This window comes from Anabrus simplex, chromosome 1 (assembly GCF_040414725.1).
Source record: "Anabrus simplex isolate iqAnaSimp1 chromosome 1, ASM4041472v1, whole genome shotgun sequence".
NCBI classification, from domain to species: Eukaryota; Metazoa; Arthropoda; class Insecta; order Orthoptera; family Tettigoniidae; genus Anabrus; species Anabrus simplex.
In genome coordinates, this window is record NC_090265.1 from 1,033,276,153 (window position 1) to 1,033,295,064 (window position 18,912).

The 18,912-nt window shown below is 39.2% G+C and overlaps 1 protein-coding gene across 1 annotated transcript in view; it reads right to left on the reverse strand.

The window, feature by feature from the left end:
* Positions 1 to 18,912, reverse strand: part of Pect (phosphoethanolamine cytidylyltransferase) — a 132,702-nt gene that overhangs the window by 76,235 nt on the left and 37,555 nt on the right. The window contains exon 4 of the mRNA XM_067136991.2: positions 14,217 to 14,283. Coding sequence (XP_066993092.1) covers positions 14,217 to 14,283 — 67 coding nt within the window. The remainder of the gene's footprint in view (positions 1 to 14,216; positions 14,284 to 18,912) is intronic.

Genomic DNA, 18,912 nt, shown 5'->3' on the forward strand with positions numbered 1-18,912 from the left:
AAAAACTATGCCCTTTTACTAATCTGAATTTATCTCTGAAGACTACATTTTCCCCTGTGAAGTTCAGCATTCCCGTGGCACATGTGAGGCAATCAATTATTTTCGTCCTCAGTCAACGGACTTTCTAACAGCGAAGCAATTCAGAGTCTCGCATCCTTAATTCAATTATATGCTGTCTGCACCACACTAGGAAAGAAAGACAACGCCCTCTGAGAAAGCTGAGACGAAGGGGTTCTCCTATAGTGCTGTGAGGAGGACCTCATCTTGCTCTCTAGTAGAGATGCATGGGCAGCCTGTAGAATATGCCTCTTTGCTTCTTGTGTATGTTCCTGATAAAGCTTGGCTCATCGCCTAGCGGTAGATGCAGGAACACCTTTCCTACTGCAGGCTTCTGTTGCCGAAAAACCAGCCTTCACTAGCGTCAACATGACTGACCTACAGTTGACGAGCTCCGCCGCTACAGGAATGATGGTTCTAAACACAGTATGGGAGCCATACACTGGCATGCAAGGATATCAGACTGTAAGTAGTAAAATGTATCACGATAATTCCTTGGATACTGCAAGAATGGAAAAGAAATCCATATGCCTATTATTTCCTATGCTTCGGCTGACTATATCAACTGGCACTGATATAGCGTGACCTGCTGTGCATCATACTACTAAACTTAGATGGTAAGGTAAGGTAAGGGTTATTCTGCCCGAAGGCAGGTCTGAACCACCGCAGAGGTGTTCCTGAGCTGGAGTTTACGTGCGGTAGGGTGGCCAGTTCCTTTCCGCTCCTCCATTCCCTTACCCCCCACCAACAGCGCGTGGCAACCCATCCAACTCCTGACCACGCCCAATGTTGCTTAACTTCGGAGATCTCACGGGATGCGGTGTTTCAACACGGCTATGGCCGTTGGCAAACTTAGATGGGTAAACCTAATTTACAAGCAACAGTCATATTTCTTAATTTACCAGATTAATAAGAGTTATTTGTGAACTTGAATTCCTTTCATTTCATCATTCCATTGCCCAGAATAATCAAATAATATTAGCCATACAAATAAACTGTTTTCGGGAGCGCACAAACTGTACTTGATCCCAGATGTGCAGGTGTGCCTGTGAGGAACTTATATATTTTTCATTACATTATTAGGTTTGGAAGACTTAGGGAGTGAACTCTGCTCAGTTTTATGACTGGATGCCCTTCCTGGAGCGAACCCTATATGGGGAGATATATAGAATAATTAATGTTTCTGTGGTGGTCAGCAGTGTGGTTGTGTGTGTAATTCCTGGCCTGGCCGAGAACTGAAACTGGGACCCTACGAATTTCTTCTTTTTCTTCAACTGCTTTTTCCACCCCTGTGGAGTCACAGGTGTGAATTGTGGCGCACAAGTGGATTTGGCCCTGTTTATGCCTGGATGTCCTTCCTGATACCAACCCTATATGTAGAGCCCTGCACGGATATACAAAATATTATCCACATCATCTCCGCACGTCCTTCATCCACACCCGCATTCAAAAATGGTTATCCACGGATATTGTAAATATTTAACTACAGTATATTACACCACCCAAGGTATTGAAACGGATAGATCTGTTAACATAATACAACAGGCCTGATACCTGGCACCAGAATCCCTACAATCACAGGTTCACGAGGAATTTCTCTTGCGACAACTACGGACATGCTAACTTTTGATCCTTCCTTCCATTAATTGCGGGCAGGAGCCAGTTAAGCTTAGGTCAGATTTACGGCTTTATGGTCTCAAGGCTATTTTATATCATCATTCTCCCATACCAATGTCAAGGGTCGCCTAACCACAAGCAAAAATAAGAGTATAACTGAGTTAACAAACACCTGGTCCCCAAGCCAGAGGAATTAACCTGACGCAATTAAAATCCTTGGCCCAGCAGGGAACCAAACCCGGACCCTCTGCACCGAAAACCTCAATGCTAACTAGCCAAAGATTTGGACTTGGACCCTACAAACTCAATACAGTAACAATAATAATACTGACCTTACATTCCACTAAGTACTTTTACAGTTTAAGGCACACCAAGGTGCCAGAATTTTGTCCTGCAGGACTTCCTCTTGCATCTTGACGCAGGACTTCCTCTTGCATCCTGACTTGAGGCTGGCATATCTGAGGTCCTTCAAATACCACTAAACTGAGCTGAGGTCGAACCTGAAAACTGTGGCTCAGAAGGCAGTGTTCTACCGTCAGAGCTTCTCGTCTGAGCTACACAGCCCGGCACACAACTAAAGGCCAAGTAACTGGACAACCATCAACTGTCAATCTCTACATAACTAGGGGCTGTGTCCTAAATCTACTATAATCTGTTTTGTGATATTCACGTCTTTGTATTTCTCTTCTATTGTTAATTGCTCCTTACATGCTCTATCAATGTGATGCATGCCGAATCACATGACTTAATTCTAGTGAATTTCATTATATTGGTTTTAGTTCAATTTATTTATTTTCACCTCAATCTCCTTCTGGAAGACTCTGTTTCCATCACAGAGCAGCTTCTCCAGATCCTCTCTGTGGTAGATTCATATAATTGAGAGAGAGAGAGAGAGAGAGAGAGAGAGAGAGAGAGTCATTTCACCCCAGTTCACTGTGGGCCAGGAATCATATCTAGCTGAACAAAAGTCGTTTAGGGAAGTTATTTCAACAATATTTTACCCTATGCATTTTGTTTCCCACTGTCGGAACTACACTAGCCTGAGTTTGTTTGACTCTCACTATCATAAATCAAGATTAAAATGAACACTGAAGTTGTGATTCATCAGCCGCTTCTGATAGCACACCTCTCGATGCGTTAGTTGACGAGGAACTCTCTTTGTGGTAAAACGCTGAAGGAGAAACGCATTAGTTTAATCTTGGTATTAGGTTGTCACAATGGGTGAACACTTACATTTTTTTATGTTTATAATAACTATCGGAATTATATTCGTTGAGTTATACAGAGTCAATTGTGACCATTGAAAAAGTAATGATCACTTTCAAATTCATTAAATTCCCATAGACTTTAAATTCCCATAGACTTATAAAGAAAACTTGTAAGAATTCAGCCTTATTCAAGAGCACAACATATAGCCTGTAGTGTGTTCTTCAATTTCCATCCTTAAAATGTGCATATTCGTGCCTTTTTGATAGATATAATATTGTTTACAGAACTAACTCCGCAGGTGCGGCAGTGTGCTGTGAAAAGATGGGAACTCGTCGAGGAGGTATTGTGTATTAAGGCTTCTACTGAAGCATTATATGATTTTGTAGTGCACAAATATGACCTTGATAACTCTTCTAAGGACATTTTAAGGACTATTAAAATATCTAAGTGCTTTTAAGCGTAATTTTGGGATAAAATGGAAGCAGTGTGGTAGAAAAAAAAAAAGATTGCTTTCTTACCAAATGCAGTGCATGGCTAGATGGAGAAGAATAATTATTTAATAAAGACGAGGGACTTGCAACGGAGAAACCTGGTCCTTCAAGAATGGGAAGACCAAGGAAGCTTTTTACTGAAAGTGGAGATAAAACAAAATGCAGACATATACAGCGTTTAGTAGAAGAGAAATCTCATGAAGAATTTTTACTGGCTGCAGAGGTACCACTTAGATCCACTGGTAAAAGAGATACTGCAGGGATTCTTCAGAATATTGTGGAATCATCACCACAAAGGGCTACGAGGCATAAGAGAGCTTTCAGATCACCATCAGTGCGTCCCATGCTTTACAGTACAGAAGAAGCTTTAGGTTTTGATAGGTAATGAGTTTTCAAAGAGATAGTATGTCAACATAAGAGTTGGGGGAAAAGCAAAAGAACAGTAACATTTATCCAACCTATAATGTTGTGAGAGAAACAAAACTGAAGTGCTACCCTCCTAAGGCAGCTCTCAAGGTGACAGAGATCTCTGCTGAAGTAACACTGCAGGCTCTTGTCGACCACACAATTCATTGACTTGTAAGTGTGCAAGCTGATGTTATAAAACAATGTATTAAAGAAAATGATATGGTAAAAGCAGTATTCAAGTGGGGCTGTGATGGTGGTAGTAATGAAAGTGTTTACAAACAAAAATTCCAGTCAGAAAATACAGAGTTAAGTGACTCAGATATATATTTTATTTCTTTGGTGCCTTTGCAGTTACTTTCCGTTTCAAATGGGACAAAAGTAATAGGGTACTGTCCTTCCTTTCCAAGATTTTGTCGTCCAAAAGTTCCCATACGAAAAGGAGACATTAAACATGTGTAAGAGAGACGTTCGTCAGAGGGGTCTCTTCCCGCATTGCGCTCACTTGTTTCTCTCCCTGTTCGCCTTCTGCGTGACGTCATGTGATATGAGACAGCGGTCACCCGTCCTGCTGACACGTATTACCACTACAGTCTAAAATGGTCATAACTTCTGAACCATTCATGCAAATAATATCCTGACAAGGTTATTGTAATCCTTATAAAATACTGGAGGAGGTCAAACAATTTATTTTGATGAGGAACTCGAGGATAATATCAAAATATTTATTTAATTTTAAGGAGTTATATTTTTTACCGCGGACTGTAGCATAAAATCGCTTCTAGAGGGCAGCCGGTTGGAAATAGGTATGTGCCATCGCGGACTTTTTTGTAGAGGATTCTATGCTCTACATTTCGTATGCTTACACTTGGGGTCTATCGTTGATGGTTCACGCAGCGTAAGCCAAGAAAGCAAGTGACCGACCGACATTTTTGTCTCTTTCTACGTATTTACTGTATATCGGATCACGGATACATAATAATTTTACAGTGGTTCACTACGTGAACAGTGTTCGTGTTGTCAGTATCTGAAGTAGAACCACTGTACTGGTTAAAATGCAGTCAACATATTATGGAAACGTGTGTGGCGCTATAAATTGTCGGCACGAAAAAGAACTCCCGTGGGACAAAATTACGGCACCTCGAGTCTCAGAAAACCGTAAATGTTAGTGAGACGTAACACAAATAACATTATTATTATTTCGCATATTATAAAGATAATAACGACAACAACCATCATAGCCAGTTAGTTTGCTACTGTGATGGCATAACAATACTTCCTCGTCAGCAATGCTTGGCTGGAAAGCTCTGACGTCACGTGGTATGAACGATAGCGAGTAAGGTACACAGTCGCAGTACAGCAAGCCTGTGAGTTCTCATACCTGTGAAACATCTTCTCAATCTTTCATCAAATAATAGTCTGGTTTAGTCCGATTCGATAAGTTATTTTTTTAGCCAATATTACGAGTGTATAAAATCATAGACATTAAGGAACTGAAGACCACTCATATACCAAATGAGGAATTTTATATTTTGACTTGCAAGAGTTTCCTAGTCACACATTATAGTTTTAATCTAGTATAATAAGATGTTAATATTTAATTATAACAACATTCTATTGTCTGTATATATGGAGTTAAGTATGACAATATGCTGTTCATTGTTTTGATCGCCAAGTTTCTACACACTTTCCATGCAGCTGATGATGGTGTTAAAAATTGTACACCGAAACACGTTCTGTAATCTGTAATAAATAATGTTGTAAATATCATATAACAACATTGCATATGTATTGAAAAGGTGGAACCCACTATATGCTAATTTAATTGTGTCCTAATCTCTTTGTTAGAACTTTCAGTATCACAGATAGTCGATCCACGGTACAGTATATAAAGTTATTTACCACCTCCAGTTCCCTTAATTGACCTGCCAGCTGTATCTGTGCCACTCTGTCAATCGCCACTAGTTTGGACTTGCTCAGGTTGAACTCTAGTCCATATTCTAAACGTGCATCTTTTACCCTTGCTAGTGATTCTGCAAGTTCATCTTCACTGCTGGCAATGAAAGTGGTGTCATTAGCAAAGCGCAGGTTAATGATTTTTCGTTCCCCAATTGATATGCCTCCAGTACAGTCACTGAGACCTTTCATCACATACTCAGCATAGATATTATATAGAATAGGTGATAATATGCACCCCTGTCGGACACCCTTCAAAATACTGAAAAATTCTGAAATGTTGCCATCTGCCTTTACATTGCAGTGTTGTTTCCATACAAACTTTTCAGTAAGGATATTAGATGTTGTGGAATGCCAAATTCACCAAGAACCTGCCATAGTTTATTCCAGACAACAGAATCAAAAGCTTTCTTGTCAAGGAAGCATAACAGCACTGGAACACAGAACTCACAAGATGTTTCGCTTATTTGCCTCATATTAAAAATCTGTTCCCATGTTCCTTTTCTTACAACAAATCCTGCTTGCTCAATGGATATGTGAGGCATTATGCAAGACTTGAGGCGCTGGTTTATGATGTACAATAAAATCTTACTTAAATGAGATATCCTAGCAATTGAACGATAGTTGGAACACTTCCTGACTGACCATTTCTTATGCAAGGGGATTAAGATAGAGCTTGTCCAAGCTTTTGGCCATTCTCTCGTCATCCATATTCTATTACACAATGAATGCATGTACAAGCCTTCTTCACCCATTTCTTTAAGCATCTCTCAAGAAATACCATCCAGTCTGGGGGATTTGTTTTTATTTCAAATGGTGAATGGTGTTCTTGATTTTGCTTTGTAGAATGGAATGTTTCAATGCAGAAGGCCCTCCTCCTGGTTACTGAACTGCTACATCATTATTTCCTCCAGAGTATAGCTTTTCACAGTATTGCTTCCACCTCTCTGGCGCTTATTTTCTATCTCCAATTAGGCGTCCATTCTCGTCTTCTATAACCCATGTGTATGGTTTAAATTGATAAGTAATGCTACTGATTTTGTTGAAGAGAGCCTCTGTTTAATTTTGGTTCTGGTTTTGTTCTATTTCCTCGCAAACACTGTGGATGAATTGTGAATTATCCTTCCTACAATTATGCTGTATCTCCCTACACAGGATCCTGTACCTATTTTCATTCAGAATGGATTGGATACCATGTTTCTTCAGACTACTACTTTCTTCAATCAGTTGCAAAGTCTTATTTGATATCCAGGGATGTTTTGCACTCGGTGTCCTCCTAGCTGTCTGTGGGAGAGATGAGGAGACAATCTCTCTCATTCTGTCCCACATATGACAAGGTGATTCTTCTTCATTTAGTAGCAAATCTGGGAGCTTTGACCATACAAGTTGCCCAAAGCATGCAAGAGATTCCTGGTTAGTGAGTAAACTGTCTTGCTTTAATCTTCTTGATGACTTTCTGTTTTAGCCGTATTTTCATGATACCAATATAAATGGTCCGTTATTGGACATTATAAATTTTCCAGCTAGCTCATTCTTGGTTGCCAGCGTTTCGCCCTCGTGTGCTAGGGTGGGCTCATCAGTTGGTACCTAGCACACCTACCAATACGCTGGCTAGTGCATACCGTGGAGGCCACTGCGTAGGCTAACTGGAGCCACCGGCAGTGCCAATGCACTAAGAGACTTTGTCTCATCACTAAAAATTGATGCCTGCTTGGCCATCAGATGATGGGAATCAACATCTATATCATCGTATTTTCATGGCCAATAGATTGTGGTCACTGCCACATTTCGCTCCAGGAAAGGTCTTACAATCTAGAACAGATGTCTTCCAACGTAGTCTCACCAAAATGAAATCAATCTGATTCCTGACTAACACCAGGAGATATCCAAGTGTACAGACACCTTGGGTGATGCTTGGAAGAGAGTGTTGTAAACTACCATGTCATGGCCAACACAAAACTCCAGTAGCTGCTTTCCTCGTTCATTCCTTTTGCCTAGGCCAGGGATGGCAAACCTTTAGCGACTAGCGTGTCAATTAAGGTCTTGTTTATTACTTTTTACTGTCTAGTGTGTCATTGGTTATTTCCTTTTAAGATCATCACAAAACCCTTCATTTGACTTTTTTTTTTTTTTTTGTTATTTACTTTACGTTGGATTGACACAGATAGGTCTTATGGCGACGATGGGGCAGGAAGGGGCTAGGAGTGGGAAGCAAACGGCCGTGGCCTTAATTAAAGTACAGCCCCAGCATTTGCCTGGTGTGAAAATTGGAAACCATGGAAAACCATCTTCAGGGCTCCCGAATACTGGATACTGGCCACACTTAAGCGACTGCAGCTATCGAGCTCAGTCATTTGACTTCATTCAGGTGTTAGATTGCATTATAAAAATTAATTAGATTGAATTTTTCATGATTTTAATTCACAAACATGACTGTAAATAACTTTTTTTTAAACTGGTAAATTTTAAGAATAAGGTATATTTTTGCTTTAACCTAATACAACAGTTTTGTCCGTACATTGCTCAGAATTTAAAAAAGGATAGTATTTCTGTATGAGTTGTGTCCACAGTAACAAGGAAATGCACTTTTTAATTTTCCGTAATTTCTGTCTGTCTGTATGTATGTACATGCATCACGAGAAAATGGCTGGAGAGAATTTAACGAAAATCAGTTTGCAAAGTCGGGGAATAAGTTGCTACAATCTACACCATAAATAATTTTATTCATGCTGAATGAAATGGTAGTTTAGGGGAAGGCCTAACATTTAATTCCCAAATATTTACATTATTAGTGGTTGTATCTTAATGAAAATTGGTATGCAAAGTCAGAGAATAAGTCTTTATAATACAGGCCATAAGTAATTGCATTCACGCTGAGTGAAATTGTAGTTTAAGGGAAGGCCTAAAATTTAATTCTCCAAAATTTATGTCATTAGTGGTCGTATCTTAATGAAAATCGGTAGGCAAAGTCGGGAATAAGTCACTACAGTCTAGACAGTAAATAATTGTACTCACAATGAGAAAAATGGTAGTTTAGGAGGAAAGCCTAAAATTTAATTCTTAAATATTTGTTATTAGTGGTCCTCTCTTAATGAAAATCGGTATGCAAAGTCAGGGAATAAGTCACTATAACCTAGGCCATAAATAATTTATTCACACTGAGTGAAATGGTAGTTTAGGGGAAGGCCTACAATTTAATTCTCAGATATTTATGTTATTAGTGGTTGTATCGATGAATACTACATAACTTTCATGAATTTGGATTTTTGTTACTAAGTCCCATCAGCAGCAAGTCACGAGAAAGTAGGTAAACAGAATTTAATGAAAATCGGTATGTAAAGTCGGAGAATACGGAACTACAGTCTGCGCTATCAATAATTTTATAAGATGCCCTAATAATGCAGAGTCCAAAGAAAACTAAATGTGAAGGGCTACAATATAGAAAGCTCATAAAATTGATCAACAATAACATTACATTGACCATTGTTTGCTGTGATGTGCTTTTTGTCTTCTTTTGCCTCTCATCTCCAATAGATAGGATTATTGCTGCGTACAGAGTATATGTTTTAAAAATTTGCTTTACGTCGCACCAAACCAAATAGTTCTTATGGCGACGATGGGATGGGAAAGGGCTAGGAGTGTGAAGGAAGCACCCTTGGCCTTAATTATGGTACAGCCCCAGCATTTGCCTGATGTGAAAATGGGAAACCACAGAATACCATCTTCAGGGCTGCCGACAGTGGGGTTCGAATCCACTGTCTCCCGGATGCAAGCTCACAGCTGCATGCCCTTAACCACATGGTCAACTCGCCCGGTCGTAGTGAGTGCAATAGCCTGCCTGAATATTGGCGGGAAGTAGCTAATAATAATGTTATTTGCTTTACGTCCCACTAACTACTTTTTAAGGTCTTCGGAGACGCCGAGGTGCCGGAATTTAGTCCCGCAGGAGTTCTTTAACGTGCCAGTAAATCTACCGACACGGGGCTGTCACATTTGAGCACCTTCAAATACCACCGGACTGAGCCAGGATCGAACCTGCCAGGGAAGTAGCTAGGGATTTAGATAACTTTCTTCTTTAGCATGCCATTCCTCCGGTTCATAAATTTCATGATACTACAGGTACGTAACACACAGGTTCGTCATAGCATTCGAACTATTCAATCCCTACTGATTTGAATGAGCAGTGTGCATATTTAACGGAACAATGGCAGAGGAGTGTTCACGGCTGTTTGCGGCCTGGTCATTCCAGCTCAGGAACTTTGGACTATTAGATCGGCACCGTTGTAGCCTACTGTTCGTTAAAAGTGAGAAAATGTGCAGTTTTTCATTTGATCGAATATTTTGTATAACATTGCTTTTAATTCCTACATTCCGGCTGACTTTTCTGTAGTGGCCTATGTTGACTTCAGTTAGGAAAACCAAAAAGTCAGTCTTTCTGAGAATTCTGTAGTGAAGTATGGGTACATCAGCTAGTTTGTAATAAATATGGCCATAGGATTAACTGAAACATACTTCTTTATTAAAGCATAATGTTAAAATATGCTATGTTGCTAGATTTTTGACCTATTTATTACATGTTAAAAAAACATTCAAATATGTTGTCTGATGTGCCACGGAGTCGTGTTTGTGTGCACGTGTGGCATAGGTTCACCATCCCTGGCCTAAGCCATAACGGCCAATCACAGATCTGATGTCCATGTCTCCAGTAGTGTCCCCAATCTTAGCACTGAAGTCACCTTGGATTATTACCATTTCCCTATTTGCAAACAGATTGATAGTATGTTCTAACAGTTTATAGAACTCTCTATTTCAGCATCTGATGCTGCAGCTGTGGGAGCATAGACCTGAATAATATTAATTCTGCAAGGGGAAGCATTCAGTTTGATGGTAATGATTCTATCACTGATGGGTTCACAGCTTAGGACAGTGTTGTTCAGTTTTTCAGGAACAACAATCGCAACACCATTTCGACTCATATCATCAATTCCCAAAAAATATACAGTATTCCTTCCATGAGTTACAAAATGTCCATATACTTTCCAATGAGTCTCACTAAGGCCAAGGATATCCACATCATGTGAACTGATTTCTATTATTGCAAGTTTCCCTGGCTGTAAGGAACCATGGATGTTCCACGCTGCAATCCTTCTAATGACTCATAGAGAATTTACTTTGGTGGGTTAAAATAGGGGCTTCTCTTAATGCTGTCTTCCCCGGAGATCCAACAGGGAGACCTCTCCAGAACATTTGGAATTAAGCAAAGCCATCATGTGGTTGTCGACGGAAAAGTACAGTGGTGGTTTCCCATTGCCTTCCACTGCCCCCAAATCCATTGGCTTACCGACCCAGTTTCCCGCTGGTGTTTGTTACCCAGCCTTCCACTGGGTTGCTTGTCTTAACAGGGGCACAGCAAGTAGGTTGGAAATTGGAGGACTGAGGTGAGAGAGGCTAAGAGAACTCTCTCGTTGAGTTCTTATATTCGCATCACACCCCCATTTTGCCAGAGTCTCAATATGATCATAGAGACTCTCCCTAGGTTACTTCCCAGGAAGTATAATTGAATTGGCCAACCTACTAATAGGTATACGGAGTGAAGAAGCACAGGAGGCAAGACATAAGCACATAAGTGATACACCCCTGTGGGTGGGGGACGCAGATGAAGAATAAACCCACGGTATCCCCTGCCTGTTGTAAGAGGCCACTAAAAGGGACCCAAGAGGCTCTCAAATTGGGAGCATGGGGTGGCGACCACGGGGCCCTTAGCTGAGTCCTGGCATTGCTTCCACTTACTTGTGCCAGGCTCCTCACATTAATCTATCCTGTCCGACCTCCCTTGGTCAACTCTTGTTCTTTTCCGACACCAACGGCATTAGAGCATTCGAGATCTAGGGAGTCTTTCATTTTCATGCCCATCGTAGCCCTTGCCCTTCTTCGTCCGTTACTTCATTTTTCAAAGTGACGGATCCCTTCTTTTTTTCTCTCTCTCTACCCCCGGTGGGTGGTGGATGCAGAAAAATACACTCACGGTATCCCCTGGCTGTCATGAGAGGCGACTAAAACGGGCGACCAAGGGATGATTGTATTAGAACCATGAAACTACTTTTGATTAGTACCATCACACAGGGAACACCATGGGTCGCCTTTACTTGCGTGTTGTACCACTATATTAGGTACACAATAGGTCTGTGATTAGTTGCAGCAGAGAGTGGTTCACTGTGGGTTTCCAGTATCTGTGATTAGTACCACTATATGGGCGACACCATGGCTCTGCGTTGCCTGTGATTAGTACCCACTATATGAGGAACACCACGGGAATACCAGCGCCCGTGATTAGTACACCTAGGTGAGGAACCCCATCGGTTTGCGTAGCCTATGAGTGGCAAAGTTATAAGAAACACCATAGGTCTGCGTTACCTGTACGACGTACAATACTTGCATTACCATCATGTGTGAAATACCGTGAGTCTACGCTACTTTTGATTAGTGCCCCACCATGACAAATACCATGGTTCTACTCCACTAGCGACAAGTACCATTATGAGGGGTCGTTGACCTGGATTTTGGACCCCTTTAGACAACAAGCATCCTTGATTCAGGATTGTGCTTTAGAAGTGGTCCCTTGGTCAGTAACACTATTTTTTATGATAGTTTTTGGGTTGGATCCACTGACTGTTTTAAATTCATATCCATCCATTCATTCATGATATTTTTTATTTTGGTTAGTGGGTGATTTTGAACTTTTGTCATTCCATTTCGTACCATTAGGGGCTGATGACCTAGATGTTAGGCCCCTTTAAACAACAAGCATCAACATCATCATTATTACAACATTTAAGATGTGTTTAACAGGATTTTGCGAAGTTCTGATCTGCTAATAACAAGTGCTTCTCCTTTCTTGCATAAGAAGAACACACCTTTGCCATTTGAAGTGCGGCAGTTGCTACGGGAACAGACAATTTTTGGCGGAACACAAACTCTGCGTACTGCGGACGAAGAGAATGACGACAACGAGAGTGCCAATGATGACTACGAGGATGATTTCTAGGAGCAGTGAGTAAAGACAAAATCATATTGTGTTACTATACTGTAAAAGCAAAACTATTTTCGAATCAAAGGAGTTTTTTTTTTTTTTTGCTAGTGGATTTACGTCGCTCCAACAGATATGGGTCTAATGGCAACGATGGGATAGGACAGGCCTAGGAGTTGGAAGGAATCAGCCGTGGCCTTAATTAAGGTACAGCCCCAGCATTTGCCTGGTGTGAAAATGGGAAACCACGAAAAACCATCTTCAGGGCTGCCGATAGTGGGATTTGAACCCACTATCTCCCACATGCAAGCTCACAGCCACGTGCCCCTAACTGCACAGCCAACTCACCCGGTAAAGGAGTATTTACAATATATATGTATATAGTATAGGGCTAGTATATATAATAGTACCAGCACATGTCTAACAATAAAATGTCAAACATAAAGCATTCCAGATAAAATCGACTTTTGTCCAGCTACACATGATTCCTGGCCCACTGTGCAGTTGTGCCATTTGAGTTTGTCAGTTGGACTGGCACATCTTTCCAAGACATTACTTAGCAGTGGCTGATCATCTAACAATCTTTCTGAGTTAGCAAATAAGGATTGTTAACCTGCTCCTTTAGCCAAAATGATTCTCTGTATTACAAACCATAACCCTCACCTTTGCTCCGTATTGAAAACAGCTATCTCAATAAATTTACAAACGGAGTATAATCAAAAACTTGTCTTCCCCATTGAGATAGACACATGCAGCCTAATAAGCCAGTTCATTGCTGTTTTTTTTTTTTTGTTTTTTTTAAATCTATGGCTGTGAAAGTGTTAATTGGCAAAATAATTTGTCTATTCTGTCTGTAAGTGTTATGGCTCCCTGGTTTAAGTAGATTCAAACATGGTTGCCAAATATTAACAGTTTACAACATCTATGTAGTTGAATCTAAACATGCAACATACGCTCCTAGTACTAAGTTCATAAAATCGATAGATAGTGTAGAAATTCATTTCAATACAATAACATCGAGATATATCAACTGTTTCTACATGATTGATTAGTGGATGATGAGCTGCAATATACAGTGGTTTTCAGTGCAAAATTTGTCAAAATTGCAAGAAAAATGGTAAAATACATAATGCAAAAAATAGTGAATTATGTAAGAATTTGTGAAAGTAATGGTAAAATGACTAAAATTCCAGATGTTGTGACTGTAAAATTTTTGCAAATCATGCAATAGCCATGAAAAACACTTGCCATATATTACAGCTTTCTTATAATTTGTAAGAATTTGTAAAAAACTGCTTTACAAAAATAAGGGGCCCCTAACCATACAGCATCCCTGATGCAGGAAGTGTAAAATAAGGATAGCTACTCCATCATGGTCACCAACCTTCTGCGAAGAGAAGGCTCAAAAAAGAGAAAATTAGAAGCTGAAATTAAAAAAAATCTGATAAACTCACTTGTATCGTCCAGCTGCCTTTACAAGATGGTATGTATCAATACCATCTGCTGTCATAGTGATATCATCTGAAATGAAGGACACATTCTTGTGATTACAGTAATAAGGAACAGCAAGAATGAAAGAACAAGAAACTTTAAAACTTGAATACCTGGTTAAGAGTAAGACCAAAGGAATATTCCAAACCTGACAAAGCTTCAAATTACCTACTTCTAATCTCATCGACATAATTATAGAGGCTTAAAAATTTCTTCTCACACATGACTAGTGATAACTAATGAGAGTAAAGATTACTTTTTCAACTATATTATCAATATGCTGAAGATACCTGTGCTATGTAAATTAGCACTGTAATTTAAAAATATGAATTTTTAAAAGGTTGGTATTTAAGTTTTGTGTTCTTAACTTTCAGAAGTATGAAGTAGTAGTCTCAAAATTATTTAGATACTAGCTGTTAATACCCCCTGTTGATGCAAAAATCACTTCAGGTGCAGGAAGAAGTACAACTGAACTGTAAACAGATGGAGCAAAAATTTCCAGCTCTGCTCAGCAAAATTAGTACAGATAACAGCCAAAAGGAATGGGGCAGTATACACACTGAATTCAATAAGCAATAATATCTAGTAAAGCAAAAATAAAACCTTCAGCATGTTTGCACAGCTGGATGCAACTGTATGTCATAAACTCAGCGATCCAAATACCCTGTGCAGGAAGTCGGAACAACAGGAAGGTGTATCTGCCAACCCTCATTCTCCTGCCCCACCCCTTCCCAGTATGGTTCATCCAGCACTAAGACACGTTTTGTTATGTCATATGCAAAAAATATACAGGAGACAGAAGATGGAAAATAATGTTTCCTACACCCTTAGTACCAGTAATACAAATTATTTCAGTGAGACTAATACACTACTCAACAAATTTGAACTTTTTTCCCATAACATTAATAAAACAGGCTGATCCTAACTAATTTGCATGCCCTGAACATGAAAATGACAGTGAAAAGTTCATAACATGTAACTTTTTGTGTTATAGAATTTACTTGATACATTGAATAAATCAGGATTTTTGATCTATTCAAAATTACTTTGTTCTCATTTTTGTATGGACATTTTCAACGATAGCTTAGATATGATAGAACTCATTAATAATTGACCAGCTATTAAGACTTATAAAAACTACTCTTCATGCAATAAAATAGAGAAAAATTCCTTTCTTTTATGTGAACTGGAATCTTTCCTTTGTAGAAACCAGCAATAATCACCCATCATCGGAAGATCCCATCTTCCTTGATACCGTTGCTCCATTGTAGCAATGTCTTGGTGAAATCACTGTCCCTGCACATCACTTACAGCCCCCAAGTGATCAGGAAAGAAGTCCAAATGTGAATGTACCTAAGAATTGGATCTTCAGTGACATATAGCAGCCCATTTCTTAGTAACGTCTCTATTAATTGGTGATAATTTTCTTCCTTGTGATTCCCTAAACATCCTTTGACAACAGATGCCAAAGATTTCCTGCTCGTAATTCCTTAGGGTTAAGTTTTTTCTCAAAAATGCTGTCCTTCAAAACTTTCGTAATTTGTGGACTGACAAATATGCCTTCTTTTAGTTTAGCAACACTGATTTTAGGGAACAGAGTCTTCAAGTATGTGAAAGGCTTCTCCACTCTTATCTAGAGCTTTCACAAATTTTTTTTTTATTTTTTTATTATTTTTTTTTTTTTGCTAGTTGCTTTACGTCCCACCGACACAGATATGTCTTATGGTGACAATGGGACAGGAAAGGCCTAGGAATGGGAAGGAATCAGTCATGGCCTTAATTAAGGTACAGCCCCAGCATTTGCCTGGTGTGAAAATGGGAAACCACGGAAAACTATTTTCAGGGCTGCCGACAGTGGGGTTAGAACCCACTATCTCCCAGATGTGAGCTCACAGCTGCGTGCTCCTAACCGCATGGGCAACTCGCCCGGAAACACAAAATGTTTACTTAGCCCTAGTTTTATATGCAGAGGCGGAAGAAGTACTTTTTCACGTTGCAATGGAGAAGGATATTTAATATCATGTTCACCAGGAATATAACCTTTTCTGATAGGGCAGTCCTTCACCACATAATGCTGTGCTGTTTCTCAACTGCCCCACAAACATAAAAAACAACAAAACTTAGTAAACCCTCCTTGTAATACAAGCAACAAAGCTATTACTTTCAAATCGCCACAAATTGCCCAGCGATGTTCATTATAATTTACTGCATTCAAAATTATCGACTTCATAAGTTTCTTTCATAGCAACTGAATGAGCCACTGGAATGGAAGGTTTTGAATTTCCATCGTGCAATAAAAATGCTTTTAATTTTAGTTTTGATGAATCGATGAACAGTCTCCATTCTTCTGGATTGTATTTAATATCTAATTTATCCATCAGCCTGATCACATTTTGCACACACAAACATCATTTTCTATTGCAAAATAAGTAGTCAGCTTATCATTTCATTTTCTGAACACTGAAATATTGGTATCTCTTCAAAATAAGTTCCATTCTTGTATTCTAGAACCCAATAGTTCAGCATGTTGCTTGGAAAGACCTAAATCGCTAACTAGATCATTAAGTTCTGCCTGTCGTATCAGATGAGGTGTTTTTTATGATGTTTAGAAATGTAGGTAGGATCAACGGGAGGGATAGTCTGAGGATTCTTATTGTTCGTGTTCTTCTGGAATGACATAATCTTCCCCACTGGGGGGGAAGGATAGGGACGGGAAGCTCTGGACAATGTGGCATGGGTTTTGTGGCCGATGGCAGATTAGAATACACAATGTTACCTTTAGTTTTCCTTGAAAATCCCTCTATTTTGGTTATACAGAAGTAAGAATTTTCCAGATGAAAGGTAGGTTGTTGCCAAATCATTGGAACAGCAAAAGACATTGTTATCATTCCCCCGCAACCACTCTGTTAACTTCACGTAACACATTACACAACATACGTGTGGTGCCCAATTTTTATCTTGGATCACCTACTTTACAGCAAGATAAAATATGTTTAAAAAAATTACATTTTCTGTAATTGATCGACGTTATTTCTAAGTTAATTCCCCACAAACATAGCAGAAACTATTTGGAGAATTTTTAAATGAACGACGATTGCGAAGCATTTAACAATATTGCAGAATAACTAGTACTGCTCACAACACTTCCACAATCAAAACTAAACATTTCTTGTCTCACAATACAACAGGAAGCAACCGTACTTTCACAATACAACGGCAAGCAACCATTTTTTCTTTCCATTAGTCAGTTATAGCCGGACTTGCCTACCCTCTGTGCAGAAACATAATAGGGTAATAAAACAATAAACCACTGCGAAGGGTAACACTCATTCAAAGCACAAAAGAGAAAGTATGTTCCAAATGGTACTTTAAAAGAATGGAAATTATACGTATTTGCGTAAAAAATCTATGTTAAAGAACATAACCTCTTTCAATGTGGGTAGGTTTTAACATATTTTTATATGATTCGCTAACAAAAAATTTTTTTAAAAGCTTTTTGCTTTACGTCGCACCGACACAGATAGGTATTATGATGATGATGGGTCAGGAAAGGCCTAGGAACGGGAAGGAAGCGGCCGTAGCCTTAAGGGGAGTTTGAAAGGCTTATCCTGCCAATGTTAAATAAGCCAAGATTATGTTCCTATAGTTTTGGAACAAATGAAGATACGACTAATTTTTTACAGCTGACATTTCTATATTATTTATGTGGACTGAATCAGAATTAAAATACAGAAACCAAAAGGACGAGATATATTAATTTTTTTAAAAGGTGCCATTTTTTTTACACAAAATATTTGTAGATGGACACCCCTTACTTCATGTCTAAGTAAACCTGTGCTACGATTCTGCTCCAGTAAGGACAGTAAGATATAATAAAGCGTCTCACAAAGTTTCATGTATGTATCAAAATAGTTTTTCAGATACAGGAACATTAATTGTAAAAAAAAGTCATTTTCAGAAAATCAGGTTTAAAACTTGAAATTATAAGAACTCACTCAGATTTTTAAATTAAGGCTCAAAAGCACCCTGCAGCACTGTCAGTATCCTCTTCCTGCTACCCCTCCTTCTCTAAAAACCTTTTCCATGGCGATGACCTTGCTGCTTTGGTGTTGAACTCTGCTGCATGCTGTTCCTTGGCAATTCTTAATTTGTTTAAATGTTGCAGTCCATTCATAGTATGACAGCCAGGGTTGATGTTGAGATGCAATAACACTCTTACTCTTCCCATGTTTCCACCATTAAATGTTAAATACAGCATCAGTGACTCCCCATTTCAAAGTTCTTAACCCCACAAATTAATACATTTTTGGGCACTCTAGTGCAGATAATATTGCTGAAAGACTCATTGGGATTCTGAGTGCGCCCATATAGACACTTTCTGAGAAGGTCTGAATGAGCTAGGTCTCTGTAGATTGGCTTGATAGCTTCCATAACTGCTTCAGGTATAGAATTATTGGCTCAAAATACTCTCCTGAAACTTCAGCCTTCCAGATCCCAGTTCTTCAAAATATTTATCTATTTTAGATTCACTTGCACTGGTAGGGGGCATGTCTGTCTTTTTGTTTGGTGTAACATTTTGACAATCTGTTTCTACACTGTTGCTAGATCCTACCTCATGTGAACCCATGGTTTTGTGTTTTTAGTATGCTGGTTCCCAAA